At 37.4% G+C, this 23,047-nt stretch overlaps 1 protein-coding gene across 3 annotated transcripts in view; it reads right to left on the bottom strand.

The window, feature by feature from the left end:
• Positions 1 to 23,047, bottom strand: part of evlb (Enah/Vasp-like b) — a 45,168-nt gene that overhangs the window by 1,413 nt on the left and 20,708 nt on the right. For 2 of the 3 annotated variants that reach the window (XM_041976830.1, XM_041976828.1), the window contains exons 2-12: positions 12,937 to 13,105; positions 10,815 to 10,992; positions 7,316 to 7,382; positions 3,674 to 3,750; positions 3,310 to 3,551; positions 3,080 to 3,177; positions 2,844 to 2,883; positions 1,829 to 1,880; positions 1,020 to 1,077; positions 847 to 907; positions 575 to 632 (exon numbers count right to left, since the gene is read on the bottom strand). In XM_041976830.1, coding sequence (XP_041832764.1) covers positions 575 to 632; positions 847 to 907; positions 1,020 to 1,077; positions 1,829 to 1,880; positions 2,844 to 2,883; positions 3,080 to 3,177; positions 3,310 to 3,551; positions 3,674 to 3,750; positions 7,316 to 7,382; positions 10,815 to 10,992; positions 12,937 to 13,105 — 1,100 coding nt within the window. The remainder of the gene's footprint in view (positions 1 to 574; positions 633 to 846; positions 908 to 1,019; positions 1,078 to 1,828; positions 1,881 to 2,843; positions 2,884 to 3,079; positions 3,178 to 3,309; positions 3,552 to 3,673; positions 3,751 to 7,315; positions 7,383 to 10,814; positions 10,993 to 12,936; positions 13,106 to 23,047) is intronic. The other variant, XM_041976829.1, reaches the window with a different exon arrangement.

Raw genomic sequence — 23,047 nt, 5'->3', positions numbered from 1 at the left:
CATTATGATTTACAGTGTAGAGATCTATTTATCAGGCTTGTGTAACATATTATCATTTCTAATATCCATCCATCTAATAGCCACCTGTTTATTCCAAAGCAGGGTTATTAGGAGACTGGAGCCTATCACAGCTCATTTTTAATATGTTATGTGTGTATGTTATGTACGTAAATATATGTATATTGCATGTGTTAAAATGTTAGAAATATCATTATTGATTTTTCTATGTTTTAGTTTTATGAAAAACTGCTTATATGCATTGTTTCCCACTAATTCAAAATGTTTTATATTAGTCAATCAGTGTTTTTTTGCACAAAATGTAACATAAATGTATTTCTGGGTTTGCAATTTGACGACTTCTTGCTATAAATTTACTAAATTAGAAAGCTTTTGTATCATTTGTTCATATTTTAGAGTTTGGAGTATGAAAATGTTTAGTTTTCCAAGAATCTAGTGCAACCTAGTGGTCACAGCTGCACATAGCTACCAGCCTGAGATGACCCACTGAATATACTGAATATTCACAGTGCTCATAAATGCTGACTGGTCCTGGTGTTAAAGAAAAAAATCCTACCATCAAGGATTTCATCCTTCACTTTGTGCAATTCACGGAAAACCTCGTCCAAAATTTCCTGTTGAAGCACAAATAATAATAATAAATTTAATTTAATAATATTAGAAAAATCTGTTCACAGGAAACACGTGTTAAAAGCTGATATTTTACCATCCACACAGCTAATGAAAAATAAAACTATTTTGTGGTAAAATGCCAAATAAAAGAGCAAAGTGACCACAATTTACATCGTTAATTTTAAGGTTTGTCATTACAGTGTGTTTTTCTTTTACCTGTTTCATCCTATCGAGGTCTAACGAGTCTGTGTCACTGCCACTCCCTGCAGGTCGTGCCCTGCAAGATAGTAATATTTGATAAAAAAGAAAAAGGATTCTCTGTTTCACTGACTGTTGCTTTTCTGCTAGAGTGAAAATCTGTAATTAGCTGTGGAGCTTCCAGCCCTCACCTCGAAACCATTGACCTGTCTGCAGAGTTAGCTCGGTCCCAGGGCTTCTTTGCACCATCTACATGACAAAGGAAGACAGTAGGAGGGAGGAAAAAATGGAGTCAACTCCAGAGCAAAAACAGTGACAGGAGTATGTATAACAGAAGTGAGTACACCCTTCACATTTTTGCTAATATTTCATTATATCTTTTCATGGGACAACACTATAGAAATTAAACTTTGACATACAGAATATAAAAGTTTAGTTTTTTATAGTCTGGTGTCCTGTAAATCAAAGTTTTATTTTTATTACTGTTGTCCCATAAAAGGATAGAATGAAATATTTGCAAAAATGCGAGGGGTGTACTCACTTTTGTAAGATACTGTATATATATATATATATATATATATATATATATATATATATATATATATATATATATATATATATATATATATATATATATATATGAACAGACCCTAACCCTTTGTTTTAGTTTTGACTTGACCACTGTCTATAGAGTTTATCTTGTCATCATATAAAAAGGAAATTAATACATTATTCTGTATTTCTGTTTGTTTCTACACCTGATCATATTCTGTTTCCCATTATAATTTTATCTTTGTCAAACAAAGACCAGTACTGATTTACATTAATATTTTATTAACTCATATGCTTACATGTATAGTGTGAATAGGCAGACATAACTTATATAATATCACATACTGTATACTGTGTCTAAAAGAAGAGGTTTTTGTAATGACTTTCTCTGCTTACTTGGACATGCGTACGTGTGTGTGTGTGTGTGTGTGTGTTTACTGTTTTTTACCTGTGGCATTCTGTCCACTCCGAGTGCTGGGCGAGGGAGAGTTTGGGTCATCCTAAATAAATCCATAGAACATGAATGAAATAAGCATCACCAACACTACAATTATGGTCATCATTGTCTTTGTCATTTACAAATACAACATTTTGCATTGATTAATATCACCTGCATTAAACCAGCACAGACATCTTACATTTTATTTATTTATTTATTTTGTTTGTTTGTTTTTATTTTAACAGCTGAAAAATCTGGTTTCATTAAACTGACCTGAAAGAAAATGTAAAAAAAAAAAAAAAAAAAAAATAAAAAAATAAAAAATATAGAAGAATATGTGGAATCACTCAGTTATGAGGAAAATATGAAATCATATATAACAGAAAAATAAATAAATAAGTGTGTTTTTTATGAAAGCTTAAATTCTTTGAGTTGATATCTTACTCATGAAAACCAATAATCTTCATCAATCAGCAGTTAATCAGCTGTTTTTTTCCCTTTTCCATCTGTGTTCTAGCTAACTTTCATTTCTTGTTCCACAGTCACACCTGGTCTTTAGCTGCTGATTGTCACACCTGCTCATTTGTCATCTTCTGCCTGGTTTCTTTTGTTCATTGCCTGTTCATTGTTTTGACAAGCTTGTCTCAGTCAGTCAGTTTTTGATGGTTTCCTTTGTAGTTTCCCAAACATCCTGCCTCAGTAGACATGACATCCTCCCCATATTATCAGTGACTGTGGAAATGTGTTTGTTTTCTTCAGGCAATCATCTTGCTAGGTATCATTGGATCTGCACCAACGAGTCACCAAACATTTAGCTGTTATGTGATTAATTTTCTAGAAAACAACTTAATGAACATCCATCAAGAATGATATATTTTTTTTCATGATCAATTACTAAGTTAATAATAATAAAAACAAACTGCTTATAAAATTACTGTAAACATTTACCAGAGCTCTACCTAAATCATCAACCTAAATATGACCTTAATCAGATAAATATCAACTAATCCGTCAGTTCACTCACATTTTGGCTGTCCTCAGGCTTCTCTGAAGCTGCTTTCCTTCTGGGGGAAAGAAGAACCTCAAATTAGTACAAGAAATTTAATAATGAATCAATGACATTTTGAAAAGAAAACTAATATTAAATCCCAGAATTTAAATACTGATGGAAGGCTGCAGGAACTAGTTGCACCTAGTGCAGCTGCATGATGTCAACATAAAAGAAATTTGTGGGGGTTTTTTTCTGTGTATTTTTCCAACCTTCTTGCCAACAGAGCGTTCATCTCCTCCATCAGTCCTCCGCTCCCCCCACTTGTTCGGTTGGCATCATTTTTGGCGCCTGAAGAGCTGTCCTCAGGCTGTGGAGCAGAGAGCACAGAGCAATGTCAAGTACATTTGTCAACGAGATGAGATAATCCAGTCATATCCTGCACGACCAACAGAAATTCCATCAAAAAATCAAAAACAGAAACAAAAAAGTTGTATCTTACTCTTTGGACACGACGCAGTTTGGCTCCAGCAATCATGGCGGCGAGACCCGTCGGTGCAGGTGGCTCATCCCCCGGGCCTCCTATGGGCAGCGGAGGAGGGAGGGGAGGCTGGGGTGCTCCTGCTGATGGTGGTGGTGGGCCCGGTGGCGGTGGAGGGGGAGGAGGGCCACCCATGTTTACTGGTGGAGGTACTACTGGTGGGGCCACAGAGAGCACAGCAGGGTGGCCTTGGAAAGGAGAACCTGGAGACAAGTGAAAGTAAAGAACATAAACCCGAATTCTACTCACACTTAGATTCACTTGGATAATGAGGTAAACCATTTTTACAAGCAGATAAGGGAATGACCTGTAACCTGGTGCATACCTGAGTTGGAGGACCGCCGCTCCCGCTCCATGTGCGCCTGCATCTGCTGCTGCTGCTGCTGCTGCTCCATCATTTGCCTGAAAGGGACAGAAGGGAAACAACATCTGACTTTTAAAGGTCTTCATCATTGTTTGTATGAAATAAAACAATGAATAAATCTGCTAGCGCTTTACAATAGAAAGCAGATAAAGAGCCAAACCAACCTACATTTAGAGTGGACTTTGTCTTCCTCTGATGACTAGGTTCACAAGAATGTTTAAAAATATATATGTGGTTTGTTCTCATGATGTTTTTACATATATAAATACAAAATCCAGTCATTTGTAAATCCTTTTATCCCTATTTCAAATATGAAACTGTAAAAACAGCACATTAAATGCTGTAACAGTATGTGTTTGAGTCTTTTAGAAGGAAAGTTATGAAAGACTGCATGGACAGATAGTTTACCTATATAAGAATATTTCTCAATGTAAAATGACAGAGATGTAATTATCTTTAAGGCAGAAAATCTTTAGAAGATGAGACAAATTCAAAACCAATTTTAAATTACTTTGATTTTCAGGCAGCACTTATTTAAAAACAGACACATTTCTGTAGTGGAGATCTTTGAGTAGGTACAGGAACATGTCTGAATACCTGAATGTCTTAATATCATTCAGTTCTGTATCCACAAATGTGAGATTAAACTGTACAATACAAAAAAAGAAGGAAATCTAAAAAAAAAACAGAGATCCTGCTGACTCTCTGGGTTTAAGCTCTGTTAAGATGAACTGGATGAAGTGGGACATCATGGATGTGGCACCCTCCTTGTTATTACTGATGTGCGTGGGGTGCATCAGCCCACATGGCATTTTTTTTTTATTTTGCTCAAAAACGTTTAAACTTTTTTTTTTTTTTTATATATTTCCTGTAAAGTAATCATAACAGCATATTTAGTTTGTTCCAAGATTATTCAAACTCATCAAAGGAGCCTTTCTTTTCTCTAAAAGGAGAAAAAAGATTATTCAAAGACATTATTAATGGCCTTGTCTTGTAAATTCACTTTGCTGCCCTCCGGCTGATGCTACAACCTCAATGAAAACAAACGGATACTTAAAATCTTTTATTTCTTCTGTTGTTGAACGCTGATAGCAGAAAATATCTTGAATAACTTCTTTGTTGCTCTTTGAACTTTGAAGGGGGGAGTGGCAGCCTCGTATGGAGAGGACCTGGGTTCAAGTCACCAGAAGTGGGCCAATAAGGGCCCCTGTGCAAGGCCCTTAACTCCCCAATGGCACCTTGAATGCCGACATGTAGCAGGTCACAGCTCTCTAGTATCTAATAGAGATGGGTAAAATGCAGACACTACTGTAATTTCCCAACTGGGATGAATAAAGATTATTATTATTAAACTGAATCATGTTTAAGCTCATATTATTGATCCGTGGCAATGTTACTTGTTTGTTCTGTGGCTAATTGTGAGTTTTGAAGTGTTTTTGGAATCTACCAGGTTTTCTGAAGATAAATCTCAACTTGCACATCTGTAACGGCTACATGCATGAAAAACAGCGTACAGGTTTTGAACTTTGATTCAGATTGCACACTGGAAGTGTATTAGTACAGTAACTTGATAATTCAGTAGTTAAAAGTTTAAAGTAGTTAAAAGATGATAAAACGCAGCAATACTGTTTCTCCTCACTTTTTATGACAAATGAAAGGAAATACATCCACATACACAATATGTAAAATCTGGTGTTTGAATGATTTGCATATTTGTACCACAGTAGACATGCATGAACAGTCAATAAAAAAAGGGAGCCCTTCACAAATTTTTTAAATTTGTGAAAAACAGCTGATGCCATGAATTCATACAAAGCTGTCTTAGAATTCAGAACAAAAAAAAAAAAAAAAAAAAAAAGAATTCAGACCAATTGATGTCTTTGCATCTGTGACTATTTTGCAGGAAAAATTCCTACAGAGCAATGTAAGAATTGTCACTTTATTTCATCCATTTCAACCATCTCTGCTTCTTGTTCCAACAAAATGTTTTTCTTTTAATCCCTCCCATGTCTGCTTTTGACAGGAGAAGCATATGTATGCCACGACCCAGGAGAGATGGGAAGGAGGCAGCTCGTGGCGAGGAAATGGATTGTCCAACTGTGAGTTGGACAGGAGAAGTGCTGAGACAGCAGCGTCCCTGATGTGACAGCAGCACACACAGCAGCAGGAGCAGAGCTGCTGAGCAATGCCACCTAGCCACTACTGGAGATAGCTCAGTTGAATTCATTAGCATCTGTGCACACACAGACCTGAAATGTGCTGCATATGCACACAATCTCCTGTCACAATCATATGCCCTAATCCTAGTTCGACATGGGATTAGCCATAACTCCCATCATATTTGTCCTCTTAAAACCTGGCATTTTGGCATTTGGATGAGCCAATAGGCTGAATGGAAATAGGTTAAAAAACAGCAACAAAGACCTAGTTGTGCCTGAGCCTGTCTGCAAAGATGAGACCACAGTAGCAACCACAATGTAAACCAAAAAAAAAAAAATAAATAAATAATAATAAAAAATTCCAAGCACCATTCTGATTATTACTCATATTAATAAATACTAAATAAATACTATACTCCACTAATAAAGGAAATTGGTGATTATTAATGTGAAAAGACACATGACAAATAAAGGAAAAGCAGCATTGCTTATCTTAGTGGCCTTCATTCATATTTGCTTTGGGACAGGCTGTCAGACACATGGGACTGTATTTAATGCCTTAATCCTCACCACTGTTTCCATCTGCACAGAGGTTCCTAAACGTTTATCCCATGGATATAATTCCCTGAAATATCTAGAAAAAAGTCATCATGCATGCAGTAAAGTACAAGAGCTCTCAGTGGTAAGCAGTAAATGTCACATAACTGCTGGGGACCTCTAAATATAGCTTAAAAATCTATTTTCTTTTTTAAAAATTCAGTCTCTGCAGTGTCTCGCTGCCTCTATTCCAGTGCTAATTTGCATTGCTTGTCATCAGCAGTTTGTATTTATGGATAAATCCCAAAAAGCTTTTTTATTATAAGCGACTGGATGCCATGTTAATATGATGAAGAATCATGTCAACAGTGCTGTCATTTATTTCTGTTTAATTAAAGTTTCTACAGCTAATATGCCAGCTAGAGCTGATTATGGATATATTTTTTCTTACGCCACAGTCACAGAGAATTCCCATCAACTGTGGTGCCTGTGAGCAATTTAGTATATTTCAGCTTATTGTTTTAGTTTTACAATCCACAGCTGCTGTTCTGACTCAGCTCTCATACAGTTACTGTTAAATCAGTAAAAAGCTCCATAAATTAACTGTTCCCACCAAGCAGATTAAATGTAAATGGGATCACATAAACAGATTTTAAAATTAAGTGACTTTACTCAGCCTGGATTATATGCAAAAGAAAAAAATATGTGTGTTTATATTTCAATTGTACTTCATTAGGTTTCTATCAAATTTTTAACATTTTATTCTTTCTTGATTAAAAAAAAACAAAGAAAGAAACTAAAACACCTGGAGAAAGCTTGTTTGCTAATAAAGACACAAATGGCTCCATGGACCAACAGGTCCAAACTCTGAGGCTTCGAGTTGTGACCAGTAAAAAATGATTTTCACCTTGCTCTTTGAGCTTCTATCTCATCCGAAGATGGGCCATTCTGGACTTGTCGCTGGAGAGCTGGACCTAAAGATGAAGAGAGGAATTAAAAAAGGAGACACAGATAAAACAAAGCTGGCCTTAATGATCCATTTACCAGAACTGTAATGCTAATTAGAATTAGTGCCAGTCAAGACAATTAACTACCAAATGACAGTGAATTAAACAGGAGTTCATTATGTCATCTTTTTTCTTTTGCTAATGAGTAATGTTTAATGAAAAGCATAATAATTCTCTAAGTAAATGAGTGCAAATTGATTCACCCACTTGTTCTGTTGAGGGCAAAAAAAAGCTCTTCATCTCTTCAGCTAGTAGAGACACTATCTGATTCTTAATACTGTGAGAATAATACAAACATTTGTCACACTGGGCTGCTGTGTGTTAAGCTTAAAAAGTCAAACAAAAGTTACGGAGAGAGTACAAACACACAGAGGCACATAGACAAATGTCAGCCTAAGAATAGCAAGACCTGGAGTATGTTTGTTCTGCTGTCTGTTGTTTCCCAAAGCCGACAGATCCAAACTGGAAATTTAACTTTTGGGGTAAAAGTTCAAACACAGGAGGCATTTATTTGTTCAAAAGGCCCCAGATCCAACATCCCCCTTGATTTAAGTGAAATCAGCAGAGACCCATAGAGGGTCCTTTATCACATCCCAAGAGGCTCTAAAATATAAGTATGTGTATTATCTGTTTCCTAAGATATGAGCTACAAGACTTCTGCTTTGTAATCCGTTTAACAGCATTACTGAGATCTGCAGATGTAGAGGCAGATAAGGAGTGTGATTAATTAAGACATGATGAGATGACTGAAGGAGGACTTTAACTCAAGGATTTCAATCAAATATGAGGGAATGAGCAGTTCATGACTGAACTCTTCTGGAAAACACTAAACTTCATTGTTCTTCCCATGAACCAAGAACATTTTTCTGATTTATGATTTCATTCCTCTTAAAAAGTAAAGGAGAGCTATAAAACAAAGCAGAAACAGAAATTGGCCTTCATTTTTGGAACATCCTCTGCTCTGTTTAATGAAAAGTAGGCCTTATATAATAGTTTTACAGCTCTGAAGTCAGTGTTTTAAGAGGTCAATACACAGTGACGATACTCTTCACTGCTCACATCTCTGATGGAAGCAGCTTTTTTTTTTTACCACGGTGTAAATGGCTGCCATTGATCAAGTAACAGAGATAAAAAAAATAAATAAAGAAACGGGATAACAAAGAACATGACTCCTGGCTACTAACAGATAACTCATCAACACACATCCACAATGTGCACAATGTTTAACCTGCAATTGCATTTATTTATCATATAATTACATCACACATGTGACAAGTTTTTGACTGCAGAAAAGAAAGCAGTATAAAGTTTTTAACCCAGGTCATGAAATCAAAAGTTTTTTCAATGGATTTTCTCATTATAACTCATAAAAACTACTCTGGACAAGTAAAGAAGCCTAAAACGTGCAACCCTCTGCTCAGACAATGAATGTAACAGCAGTTTTTTGTGCATGTGCCACATGGTCTGATAACATGTGTCATTTTTTTCCCTTTAAATCTCCATATAAAAAGTGTAATTTTAGTTGTCTTGAGTATGTTTAGATTATAGGTTTAAAACGTGCACACTGATGTCTGTTACAGTGGGAACATGGAAACAGGCTGAGTAGGTCCTAATCTATAAAATTCCCTTAGGAAAAGAGGAAAATGGGCATCAGGAGCTTTAATGGACACCCAACCAACATCAAACTGTACAACAAATTTGAAATCACAATAATCATGCAAAATTTAAACACTCAGCAGGCGTTTTCTACCTACATGACATTCTGAAGAAGAGAAACCGGCTGTAGCAGACACAAAGGCACTGACAGATCCACTCCTTCCTGACCATCTCTTGCCTTCAGCTACCCTTCCTCCTCCTCCTGGTCTTCCCCATCCATAACCCCCCTTAAATCGTTTGCCTCTCTCCTCACCTGCCTACCTCCCTCCCCTCTTCTGCGTCCTCTACTCCAGCCCCAGTATCAGCTGTCATCTTCATGTAACCCACACCAACAGTGGCAGCAGCAGCACAGCGAGCATCTCTGGATAATGTTTCAAAAGGTTGCGTTTGTCTGCAGGCTACACAGCCCTAACGCCACTCAGCCAGGCAACTAGACAGCGCCCATGCGCTGCTGGTTTACACCGAAATTCACGCACAAGGACTGTTGAATTGAAAAGTCTGTTTAATTCTCAAGTGTGATTTAAACTGAGCAGCAAATATCTTCTTAGTGCTTTTTGTACATTTGTGTAATATAGTTTTAGACATGACTAATGACTTCAACAATAAACAAACCAGAAATCAGGCACTTTAAAGCATTTCAGCATTCCGGAAGAATTTAATTTAGATTTTCTCTCATTTTGAGACATAATGAAATATTCAAAAGGACATTTTACAGTTTCAGTAAACCAGTACACACTTCGCTGTTATCCAGTGTGAAATTAGACTGGGATGCTGTATTTATTCTCCACTCTCTAAGTGTGAGAGCAATGCAGAGAAAAGGTCAAGTTTTAACCTCCTTGCCACTAGAGGGTGTCTTACAGACTGTAAATGCATCTTACGTAATGAGCAAGGGTGCACAGATATACTGAAACCAGGTCCTCCTCCTTGTGTTTTCTGCAATGCATGTGAGCAACTGCACATAGACGTTGCATTTCTTGGTGCAGCTGGTGTCACTGCTGTGTGGCAGTTAGGCAACATGATTTATCTGTGGAAGTTGCACATCCTTATGTTTGACTGCTGTCACTCGAGCCTCTTTGTCTCATGTTATTAGGAAGATGAAAAGGTCCGCTCTGTTGCACAGAACCCGGGGGAGATCTTCTCAGTGACTCATTCTAATTAGGAGGCTGGAGGGGGCTGCAAGGAGGGGGAGACACACTACTGCTACTACTACTGCTGCTAGAATGAGTGGCATGCTGGGGAAGTCAGTCTGTCGCATTCTCATTCTGTCACTCCCCAGTTTATATTTCGCTCTCTCACTTTGTGACACACACATAGAGCTCTTAGAAAGCAATTGCCTGCCTCATATATGTTTTCAATGTTAAAAGAGGTCTTGAAAAAGGCCATCAGACTTGAAGCAGTGACAGGAGTGATAAAACTAACAACAGCTTTGTTGATGTGACCCAAGAAGTCACAGCATGAGCGCAATTAAATGAATCTGTTAATATTATTAACCCCACTTATCCACATAGCTGATGAAAACTCTGCCTCAACCACACTTTGACAGCTACTATCACACTTGAACGGGGTGTAGATGTCAGAATCAGGATGAAATAAGTGGGGAAGTTAGAGGACAGAGAAATAAAACTGAATAAACACATTCAGTATTCAGATATTTCTATGACCAAGAAGGGTGGAGCTAATGTTATAAAAAAATGTGTGAAACTCTTCATTTGGTCATATTTGCAGAAGGTGTGTTCAGCTCACCTCCATCCTGAGCGCTGAGAACATTGAGAGCAAAGAGCATAGCATTGGAGAAGGTGGTGGCTTCTTCCTTGCTGGCAAAGTTGAGGCCATAGACCTGCCTGGCGTCCCTCCACTGGTGAAAGGTCGGGGTAGCTTGGTTGTACTTGAGGCCCTTTACTATTGAGTAATTGATAACCACCTGTCAGATGAGGAAGATCAGAGAACATGAGAGGCAGAGTGGTAAAAGCAAAAACTGCAGAGCACCATTTTCAAACACTCATTCATCTTCTTTGCTCATCTGCTGAAGGCAGCACTTGGATATAAATACAATGCTATCGCTGCTCTCATGATTGTACTTGTGTTACCAGCTGCAAAAGACCTTTAAATGTCAGAGAATTCATCGCTCGGAGTGTGACAGGGTTTGGGGATTTTGAATCAGTTCTGTTCCCACAGGGAAGATAAAACAGCCGTATTTTGTACCAGCTTTTATAGGCAGTACGGCCTGTAACAGCTTTTGGACTGTCGCTGTAACAGGCTTTATGTAGCTTACATTATGGACCGTAGCTTAGAGTAAAAATTCTATGGGCCATTATTTATTTTTATTTAACATTCAGCCAATGCATTTGATCAATGTGTAGCATCAGCTCTGTAGGCTCTTCTTAGGTTTTTTGGTGGACAGCATTTTTGTCTGTTTGTGCTGAAAACGTACCTATAATCATTGAATCTGTGGGCTTTGGGAGCTATGTAAACAGATAAGTGCACAAGAGTAAAATTCTTTCATAACATGTCACACTTGGAGCTGATTGAAGAATTTGAAGACCACCATAAAGTCACAACTCCAGAGATCAGAGATCATTTATATGACATTACCACAAAATGCAAAGCAAATGCTGCTATGTCATCTCTGGGGTCTCAGTTTCCTTTATAGTATAAAGTATGTTCTACTGCCCCCTTCTGCACAGGAAAGTTATGTCTTTTGGCTCAGGTGTAGCTGGCACAACCTGATTGTCAGTTGGAGGTCATCTTTTTAGTGTGTTCAAGCGCTATTGTCTTTCTTCTGATGCTGGCAGTGCAAGAACACATTTACATATAGTACACTCACATGAACAGCCGTACTGTGATATTAAGATCTGACTGTCATGTAAATAATCACTTTAACCAGAACAAAATCATATTCAGAGTAAGATTCAGATCGAGATATGGAAAGAATACTAAACTTGGTCACATTATGCAAACTTATATACACCTTAATTGCAGTATAATACTTTATTGGAATTTGAATAGCAGCTTAAGATGAACACATGCTTTTTGAGAGCAAGTACATTAATGGATTGTGTTCGGAGGGCTATGACTGCATTTAAGTCTCTACGATTGGCTGGATTGTCTGCTGTCCAACCAATCTTTGTGTCTTCTCAATTTTTTAATTGTTCTGCTGACATTTAATCAGTGTAGAGGTTTTGATCAGTTCGCCAAATGAAGAGTTTGGGGTATTGCTATTGTGATCATTTATTTTCTTTTGGATAAGTTGTATTGTGTGCAATGATGTAAATCCTTAATTTGGTCTCAGCCATTTGTTGTGGACTGTTGTGTCAGGAGCTGGAAAAGTGACTGGTACAGTGCATGTGCTTCATAGTTGTGTTTGGTGGTCACCTCAACCGCAACTGGTTGACTTATATGAATGCTTTTCCTTACTTCTGTTTTCAGAATGTGTGTGTGTGTTTTTCTTTTTTTTTTTTTTCCCACTTATTAATAAAATATTTTACTACTCTCCTGTCCCAATCTGAGCTGAGTTCATGACACACCTTCAATGTCCTATCACTACACACACGTCCACACACTCTCAAGATCGACGTGTTATTAGGTTGGTACACTTGGAGAGTTTGACAGAAGAGGAAATCTTTCTTTAATTCACAACAGAAGTGTTCAGCTAAAAACCTTTGATAATCATCTCAAGCGCACACAAAAAACACATGAGCATACTTTGGCTGTCAGTGTAAAAAGGCTTCTTTGATTCTGTCATGTTTCTTCTAAACAACCATTAGATTTCCTTTAATCACCAAAATCTGCTTCTTCTGGAAGTTACTTCAAAATTAAACTCTTTGTCAGACACCAAGACAGCTTGAAATACTAGTCTCTGTGTTACCTGCTGGTCCTGCAGTTTGACGCCCACCACTCTGAAGGTGTTGTTGGCAGTGTTGTGGTAGATGTTAATGCGACTGAATCCCTGCTGCCCAGGCTTGATGGGCACCCACTTCTTACTGCTATCATCGTAGACCATGACTGAGGCCCGAGCCTGGCAGATACTCTGCTCACTGGGGAGGACATAAAGAGATAAAGACAAAGAAGCAGAATAATCATTAACTGACATTAAAAAAGAAGACTAAAAGAAGAAAAAAAAATGCCCATAAAGCTGGAAAAAGTTATAAGAAAATAGCAAAGTGTGTTCAGGCAGCTGTTACCTCAGTTTTACAGACTTATGAAAATACAGTTAAATTAAAGGATGATGAATCTCTTTTAAAAGTGGTTAAAGTTGGTTGGTATGGAATACTTATGCACAGTTTATGTGTTACAATAGACACTAGTCAGAGCACTTTGAGTTTGGATTATCAGATAAATGCTATTTTTTTTTTTGTTTAGGTTTTTAACTGCTGCTAAAGCTACAAAATGAGCTTTTAGCTTTAGCAAATATTATATAGTGGATTTTTACAGTGTCACTTCTGCATCATACAGTTACACTGACTGGGTCCATGTAACACAGTCCATGTCGCACAGTTTTGCAGACTGCTAACTGTATCGTTATACAATATGCTGAGTCTGAGAAAGTTTGATAAAGTGAAACTGACTGATTAAAAAAATACATATATTTAAATGTTCTTACTGCTGTCTATTGGATATAAGACACTACCTGACACGACCTGTTTCACATATCAGTCTTATTGGACAATTAAATACATCCTTGTTCATTTGCTGGAGTTCCTTTTTTGAAATTCATATATGCCAAATAGAAGCAGCTCTGCGCTACATCACTGTATGCTCCCACATATAAAGCTGGCCTTGTGATCAGTTGTATCAGCTGAGTGACAACAGCACAGTTAGTTAGGCTGGGGAGTTTCACAATGTAGAAAATATTGTTTGTGAATTCATTAGAAAATTCACGGGGACAAGAAGTTTCCAAATTAACATCTAAACATGTCTAATGCATTTTGGAAAATATTTTTTTTGTCTGCAATGAAACTAAATAAATTAAAAGAAGATTTCAGTTGTTATTTATGGGAATGGATCAATCTTACATTTGCTACAGCCGCTGGCACACGGATAATTTAATACCCCTAAATTCTGAAAGTAAATGTCAGACCAGCTGTAAATCTAAAGATGAAATGAAACTTCAACAATGGGACAGTAATTCTGAACACTGAAAATACACATCCTCACATTTGAAAAGGTCAAATTTTCTTTTAACTGTAAGATTACAGAATACAGCATGTGTTTGTGTGGAGATATAAATAAGAAAATTAAAGTGAATGAGGTAACAACTCAGTCTTCTAATCCTCTGTTTTAGTAATGTCTAATCCAAATGTAATCAAGCTCTTGTCCAGCATCTGTTGATGTTCTTAATGATGTGCAATTGTAATGAGTGAGTGTGAGTGTCATAAATGTGTGTAACGTGTCCATGTGTATGTGTGTGGCCTTCAGTGCTGGGTTTGACTGCCCTCCCATCTGACTGCATTTATGATAACCCACTGCTACTCTAGCCTTTTCTTTACAATAACATACACACACTAGCATCCTGTAAATGGCACTGTCCATAATGAGAGCAGTGTATCATGACCTTAATTGTGTGTTTTACAGATAAAAAGCGCACAGTGAATATGTGCACAGTAAAAAGGAGAAGACAAAATCATGGAGGCTGGTTTTTAGCAACTAAAAATGACATAAAAAAAACATAACCAAAAACAAACAGCTTTGACTTGCAAATTAGATTAACAGGAGCAAACCCCATCTGTGTCTTTGCCTTCTTGGCAGTCTAAAATTAGTGGATCAGGCCTTAAGGCACAGTGAAAGAGCTGTGTCAGAGGAGGAAGGAAAGAAATGAGAAAGGGGGAAAATTCTTGGCTTTTCAACTAGTGTGCGGGTGTAGCATATGGTGTGAATGAAGTGCATGTACATGACTAACAGGAATGAGATATTTATTTTAGATTGAAAAGAAATAGACGTTTTTATACTTTGTCAGTAAATAATAAAACTGATGCTAATCTTACGTTTTCACGTTGAAACTGTTACAGCCAAAGGAAGTTTCCACTGCTTTGCAAGAGAGCAGCTGTAACGCACTTGCTCCATTTCATTGAGCATGCTTACATTCCTCTAATACATTTTGAACTCATCTAGAGGGGCGAACAGGATAACATTCTGTGACAGAAATAAGCTCTTCATAACCTACGCCACTGATCCTACAGTATAGCTAAGACTCGCTACAAGCTAATAAGTTTACATAGCTTGATCTGGGCACAATTAGCATCAAACAGACACTTTTTTGGATCTTTTGTGAAGAGACATTCATATAAAGAAGACACCAGGCTAACATTATAAAAAATTTACTTCAAAGTGGAAAGGCAGCAGCTAAGGCAGGCAGGAACTGACTCAAACAAAGCTACATTCTCAAGCTGTATTTTATACTGAAGGTTTAAATAAATTTCTTTCTGCTTGTGTCGAACTATTCACACTTAAACCACATCAGTCATTTATAAGTGCACTTGAAATAAAAACCAGCAGGGCAATGATGTGTTTAATTTATTTTAGTTAACTTGTCGACTCAAGTTAATTTTTAAAACTGTGTTCTTGGCAGCTAGCTAAAAATGGCATTGAAAGCCCACAAGCATGAATAAATGAGGTTCTTGTGCTAAAAGAGACCCAACCAGACAGGCAGAAGGAGATCGAGTGGATGAGGGAAAAAGAGATGAAGCAAAAAAAGTAAGACAGGTTTTACACTGACTGACAGTTATGGAGCACACACTCAAACATGCAAATAAATGCAGTAATGCTCTGAGGCTTGCATCATAGTATTCAATGAAAAATTAGCAATTGCTGTGCAGGGTATAAATAAATGAGATGCTTCTGAATTTATCATGATGGCACACATTTGTGCATTTTTATATGAACACACACACATACACACTTTAAATGTCATCATCCAAGCTCTGTACATGACCAGTTTTTTTAAGAGTAAATCAAGCCAACAATAACAGACAGAAATCTCAGAGCTTCTGAGGAATCATTTCCTCAAATTACTAACACAGAAATATCCCAAAGAGCCTACTTTTTGCTATCAGAATGCAGCATAATGCAATCTCTCAATAATTTTTACTATATAAACAAGTAAATAAATAAATAACTTAATGATGCAGACAGAAATGGCTACATCCATAGGCAGCGCAGGCATTGAGAGCAACAGCATTCAGAATTTATGGCTGCTATTCTTCCTCAAGTTCAAACCAGTTCTAGTTCTGTGACTACTGCTGCAATGAATTTTTCCTGCACTGAAAACAAAATGATCAGCCTCAAACCACTCCACTCAATCAAGACATGCAGTAGACATTCCTTCTGAAAGCATTTAGGAAATCAGAAAACAAATTAAGGAAAACACAAAAGGTTTGTCTCCTGTCCAATACCTCATTTAGCATGAATGTAATGCTAAATGTATATAGGGTAAAAAAAAATAAAATAAATAAATATATATATCATATAAACACATATGATCTTTATGTTTCATCTCTTGAAAATACACATGAATAAAGACTGTAGAGAAAAACTCCTCTCCTCTGGGTTATTTTAGGGTTGATGAAATTTTTTCCCTGCCATGAGTCCTTCCTCACATGCAATTTGTTTCTTAAATCAATCACTGCTCAAGTACGAGGAGCAGGTTTAACAAGCATCCTTCTGTTCATTAACTTCACTAATATGGTCATAGCTAGGGCTAGGCAGTTAATCGAAAATTAATTGAAACCAGCATTTGGAACCAATAATCGATGTAATCTTGCTCATGTCAAGTATTTAAATTATCTCTTCAATATATTTTTAAAATGTTTATTAAATAACCATATGTTGTTAAAACTGTGTGTGCTTCCTTTCACTTATTATAACATTAATATCTGCTCTTCTATTATAAAAAATATTTGCAACAAAAACTTTCAGTTAGCTATGAGAGATAAAAATAAAACAATACTAAAATAATTATAATTAATTGTTATCGAGGTAACATGTTCAATTAATCGTGATATTGATTTGAGGTCATATCGCCCAGCCCTAGTCATAACACTCCGCTTGCACCTGGACCTGTCACAGTCATTCTCTCTAACTTGTAGTGCTATAGCGTTAAATTTCCCCTCTCTATTTGTGGTGCCAAACTTCCTGTCTGCTTGCAGTAAATTTACTCTTCCAGCATCAGTCCCCTGATCCGAAATGAACAGTGCAACCACAGGCTGTCAGAAGCAAAGGACACACTGTTGACTCACAGAAGAATCACAGGAAGGGGAAAATGCACAGGAGACGGGGTTATTTCAGGAATTATACACATTGTGAAACAAGGAAAAAAAATGAAAAAGAACCTGAAGCATGAAACATAATAAGCACTTTCATCCTCTCTTCTCCTGATGCTTGTTAGTACGGAAGGAGGAGTATTTTAAATTTAACACAATAACTGCTTGGTAATGGCCTTTTTGTGTAAGAGTATAGGCTGAATTTCTCACATTTCCACTTAATTTACTGTCATCATGTAAAGTGTTGCTTATCTCTGATTGCTTTGAAGCTGAGAGCTAGCTCTGATCAGTTTTCACTCGCTTTCTCTGTTTCTATGAATCAGTATCAATCAGAAGGTGAGCCATCTACCTATAATTATATCTACAGCACTAGTATTTGATATTTTTTTACTCGCGCTTTAGTGCCACTGTGCAAAATGTTGTTAGTGTTCATAGCTCTGAGCATTTGCCTGTGTCAGTCCTGGTCATGTCTTCCACAGCACTCTGTGCTGTCACAGGGTTTTGAATGTATGTCTCAGTCTCCATCCACACCATGGCTTGTTGCTGTTACAGTGCATCACCCTGCAGACATTGCAACATCAAAGATATTGTGTTGCTCCACTTCTGGGGCCTTGGTGCTCAAGGCTCAAAGATGGAAATGCACAAGCAACAAAGAAGAATTTGCCTTAAAAAAGCCATACACAAAGCTGTATGCTAATTTCTGTATGCATGCACCACAGATTCATATCTACATCCAACTTTGAGTGAAGGCAATGAAAACTTAGGCAGGTTAAAGTCTGTTCCATACACAGCAATGCTTGAGAATTTCTCTGCTGAAAGGATCACAAGAAAATGGGGATTTTTAAAGGTGAAAGTGGAAAGCTGGCTTGTGACATTAGTATTTCTGAAATAAAAGATATTTCTAGCATGCTGCTGGGTAGTTTTCTGGAGCAACAATAGATGCAAAACAAGCACTGTAGAAGAGTGGTCCCCATGGTGGCACCATGGTGAGAGGTACCATGAAATAGCACTAGGCTGCAAAGCAACTGCTAGTGGGCAGCCAGGAACCATATTGCTAATTGTGAAGCAACAGCACAGAACTAAGCATAGTCTGATTGTGTTTTTGCAATTTTCATCCTCCTCTCACAGCCACAGACCAACAACTGCTGACCTATGTGTATGCTGCAGCTGCTTGCTAAGCTAAACTGAGTAAAAGGCAAATCATCTCTGGAGAGTTTCTTCAGAAGAAGTAGGAGAGATTAAAAGGACACTTTACAAAGTTAAAAATGCAGAGACAGCACAAACAGTGAAAAAAGAGGCTTCTTTTAATAGGAAATACAAAGAGTCCTATCTTGAAAATCACTGATAGATCGATGGTGCCCTTAAACCTGGTGCTGGAAAGCTGCATCGCTAAAGCTTGGAGGCTTTTCTCTATTTGTGAACGACTGATTCTCTCTGTTGCCAAGAACATGTGCTGTAATGTGACGGATTGAGCTTCAGCTAACAATATGGCACAGATTCCTCTTGCAGCTATCACAGTGTCAAGGTGAATCAATGAAATACTGGAGGACATCAGTGCTGGAACAACGTAATGAGTCAGAATGCTATTAACACGGTCAATAACTGCACCAGTGTTGAATTCAAGACAATATCCATGGTTAATGTGAAAGAACCATAGTTTTGAGGTCAAGAACTTCCCAGCTTGTTTTATAGCATTGCAAGATATTATTTCAGTTTTATGTATTACCTAAGCCTTATTTACAATGAACAAAGTTCAGGAAATTTCACTTTCTACAGTCTGGGACCTTCAAAGAGTCCATATGAGGCTAATTTATAGGCAATGCAGGCATTATGCAAATGTGCTCAATGATATATACAACTGAGGGAAGAAAAGCATGGAAACAAACAAGGTGGCTTTGCATCAGCGTCGGATTATGTCGGATGAAATAAGTCTTTGATGTGAACTATGCAGACTTTTTAGAAACATAACAAGCTATATAACACATTGAAGGAAACAAAATGCAGGCTCTCTGCAGAGAAAAGACAGCTCCTGTGTGAGCGGCATAGTTACAGCAAACACAATTAGCCTAACTTTCACACAGCATGATATCCACCTCAAACTCTTTACAAGCTCTAAAAAAGGAATGAAGGGAAAAAACAAAGAATCAAACAAGCCCATCCGCAAATATGTTATGGCAATCAGAGTGTGATTTGGTGACTTTTCAAAAAATTAAGCAAACATATGATTTTTCAGAAGAATCACAATTTAAATTCTTGTCTTCAAGACTTTGCAAAGTGGTTGGTTTTAACATGAATAAATGCAAACATACAAAGCAGCCTCACACCAGAATGTGGAAAAACCAAGTTATTCTGCATCTGATACAAAAAGCAGCAGTATCATGATAACGGTTTTAAAATAGTAATCAATTCACTTTCTAAGTTTGAAAATACAAATGCATGTCTGCATTTGTATTTTCAAACTTGCTTGCCTTTTGCATTTTATAAAGATGTCACACCTGGTCAAAAACAGTTAAACCACAGTATTTTAAATCCAAAAAACTTTGCATGTATTGGATTTTCCTTGCATCTTGTAACATGCTTAAGTTAGGGGGGTGGATAGCAGCTTTCCACGGCAGACTGGTATGGCAGATAACCTTGTTTGAGGCCCAACAGGACCCAACAACTTTTCCTTTTAGGTTTTGCTGTCAGACACAACTAGGTAAAATTAAATATGAAAATAAAGAGGAAACCAAACACAAAATTCAGTAAACAGTCGATTACAGATTCACCTCACATCATCTTAAATCTGCCATACATAAAACAGGCAATAGAAACAGTTACCATCTCAAAAGTTCTGTATTTCCTTATGACACACTTTGTGCACACTCGCTACGTTTTCTTGAAAGATGTGCATTAGCAATGTAGTAATGACCAAAGTTGGATAAAGATGGTTAGCTTGTCCAGTGATGCAGCTGAAGCCAGAACAACAGGTTAATACACAGTGATCCTCCTCCTCCTCAAGAAGCACCATCAATGAGATATAAAGAAACACTTAAACTCTCACAATGCTCCGCATACTTGACACAATTTCATACAGTCAGTTTATTAAGAGTCAATCTTTGATCTGATCAGATCTCAGATCTGAGTGGTGTAAATGATGGTGCTCAGTCATCAGTGAAGATTATATTTATTTAAATTCAAACTGTGTCCTTAAACATTAAACAGACGTGGCACCAACAAAATAGTTAACAATGTTTAAATGTGTTGCTGTGTGCATGTGTGTGCAGCGGACTACCATCTCTTGAATCCTCTTAGGAGTAGAGCTGAATTCAAGGCATGTTAAGGTTTAGGTTCGGTATCAACTGGATATAGTTAAAGGCATAATTCAGTTTTTGAAGGCTTTTTTGTTTCTTTTTTTTTTGTTTGTTTGTTTTTGTCATACCTGCAGTAGGCAGTGGTTGGACAGTGGAAGAATTCTAATAAGAAACAAACAGCTACACAGAAAGGGACCACAGAAGAACTAATTTCACAGTTTAAAACAAGTAAAATCTCTAAAATGTCATACCAGTTTACTTCTTATAGTGAATTTTACAGAATCACTTAGCTTAGCTGACCTGTCAGAAATCCTCCATTTCTCCAATCTGAGAGCCTTCGACTGCTGTCGACTGCAGGTAAGATACTCACTGCACATAAATATTTTACACAACCCCATTTAAAAAAAAAAGAAAAAGAAGATGAAACATCCCTTCAAGGTTAAGGTTGGTCCTGAAATGGTTATGTTAAGGTTAGGGACTGAGTGTACACAATAAAAGGGCATTAGCGTAATGTCCTAATAAGGATGGCCCCACAAGCCACATGTGTGAAATATTTTGTGATTCTATTGTTTATATTGTAAGATTTAGAGCCTTCAAATGTTCCTTTCATAAGGAACTTTCTACTGTTCTGGTGGTTGAGCAGACTCCTCATCTCTCCTATCACCATGTCTGTTCTATTTGGAGGAAAATGCAAATACACAAACACCCTTCAGGTTAATGACAGCACTCAGAGAAGCATGCATGTTTGCAACACTTGACCATTGTTTACCTTCATTGCATTAGATTTTCTATTGTTTTCATTGCTTCACAGCAATGAAAGAGAAGAACAGCATATCACAGAAAGTGTCTTTGTGTCCCTCATCCAGCTGCTTAGAGGGAACAGCCAACTCCCCAGAGTTAGCTGGCAAGAACAATCGTCAACATGAATAGTTTGTCTCGATATCTAAGGCCTTCACAAAATGTTCTCTGTTTTCCTAGACAAGAGGACAATGATGGAAAATCTTCCAGCTTTCAAAGTGGCCAGAAATAGGGTTGCAAAAAACTCCTTGTATATGCCACCAAGTTTGTGTGTTTCTGTGTTTGTGTGCATCGGCTGCATGAAACATCAAAGCAGCAGAAAGAAGAACAGCTGACAGCTTAAAGATTTATAAGCACACCAGAGCAAAGCGACATCAGCAATGAGACTGAGCCTCAGCTAAACCTTAGCTTACAAAGAAAATGGGATAAATGGTGTTAAACCATCTCTGCAGTCTAACCTTTAGGGACTTTTGGCATCATGTCAAGGCTCTTTGGTTAACGTATTAATTTCTACACCTATCTTGGTATCTCAACAAATATCTTTTTCAGGTAAGGTGCTCATGCACTTGCAGAAATAGTATGGCCCAGTTCTTGCTGCTGCTTCTGTGGAACTAGAGCAGATGCTGCTTAATGTTAGCTATGTTTGCTCGGCAGAAAAGTTTGAGCACTTGTGAAACTTTATAATCAAAAAGATTTAATATGCATGTATTCTCATTGAAAATATCTGCAGTAAGGATGAGCAATTTCACCAAACAGAAGCAACAAAACTAATTTTGTTTCCACTTTCCTCTACCTCAGTTTTTTCCTGTGGCTCAGAAGGTGATAAGTCAATAAAGCATGACAGTGTGAGTCCTCCCATGCCTCTGTCCTGTCATGTAAATCACTGCATGTTTGTGGTGGAACATGTAAGCCATTTGGACTTTTCTGTGAAAAATGGGCTATAAAAAAGTAAACTGTTTGGCAGGTTTTTGTCCAGTCACATAAACAGCTTGCTTCCTTTCATATTTGTGGTTTAGGCGGTGCTGGGAGGTGGAAAGATATGAAGCAGAAAGAGTTGCACAGATGAAGGGGGGGTCGAGAAAAAATGGGTCTGAGCTGACGGCAGACTTTTAGACAGCCTGCCAGCTCTAATACAAACAGCTATAAAACAAACCAAATAGGTCAACTTGAAAAGAGAAGTCTAAAAATATCTGGCCATGACTAAACTGAGTTTAATGTCTGCAAATCACACTGTGTAAATTTTGTAGTTAAAGGGAGAAATGTCCTGAAACAAGGAGAGAGAAGACGGTTCATGAGCAGTGACTCATGGAAAAGTTGTTGTGTGTGGTTCAGTAATACTCATTACTGTGGTGTGACACTGCATATTAGTACCAAAAATAGAACAGCAGTTTTAAACTCCATCTCAGTGGACACAGAGTGTTAAATCATCTCTTGCTCTGGCCCAATTTTTGCAAGCTATTGTGCAAGTTAATCTAGCTAACTGTGTACAGTTATAAACCACTGACACAAGCAGAGGGACTTTGCCTCTCAGAAAATCCTCTCCTGTACAAAAAGTAGTCATAAAATGGAACAGACCAATGTTTTCAATATGTTTAATTCTATGAATGACCAATTACATAACCCTGAGACA

The sequence above is a fragment of the Melanotaenia boesemani genome, chromosome 22, assembly GCF_017639745.1.
Source record: "Melanotaenia boesemani isolate fMelBoe1 chromosome 22, fMelBoe1.pri, whole genome shotgun sequence".
NCBI classification, from domain to species: Eukaryota; Metazoa; Chordata; class Actinopteri; order Atheriniformes; family Melanotaeniidae; genus Melanotaenia; species Melanotaenia boesemani.
Note: the sequence above shows the minus strand (reverse complement) of the source record. Positions and strands in the feature narration are given on the sequence as shown.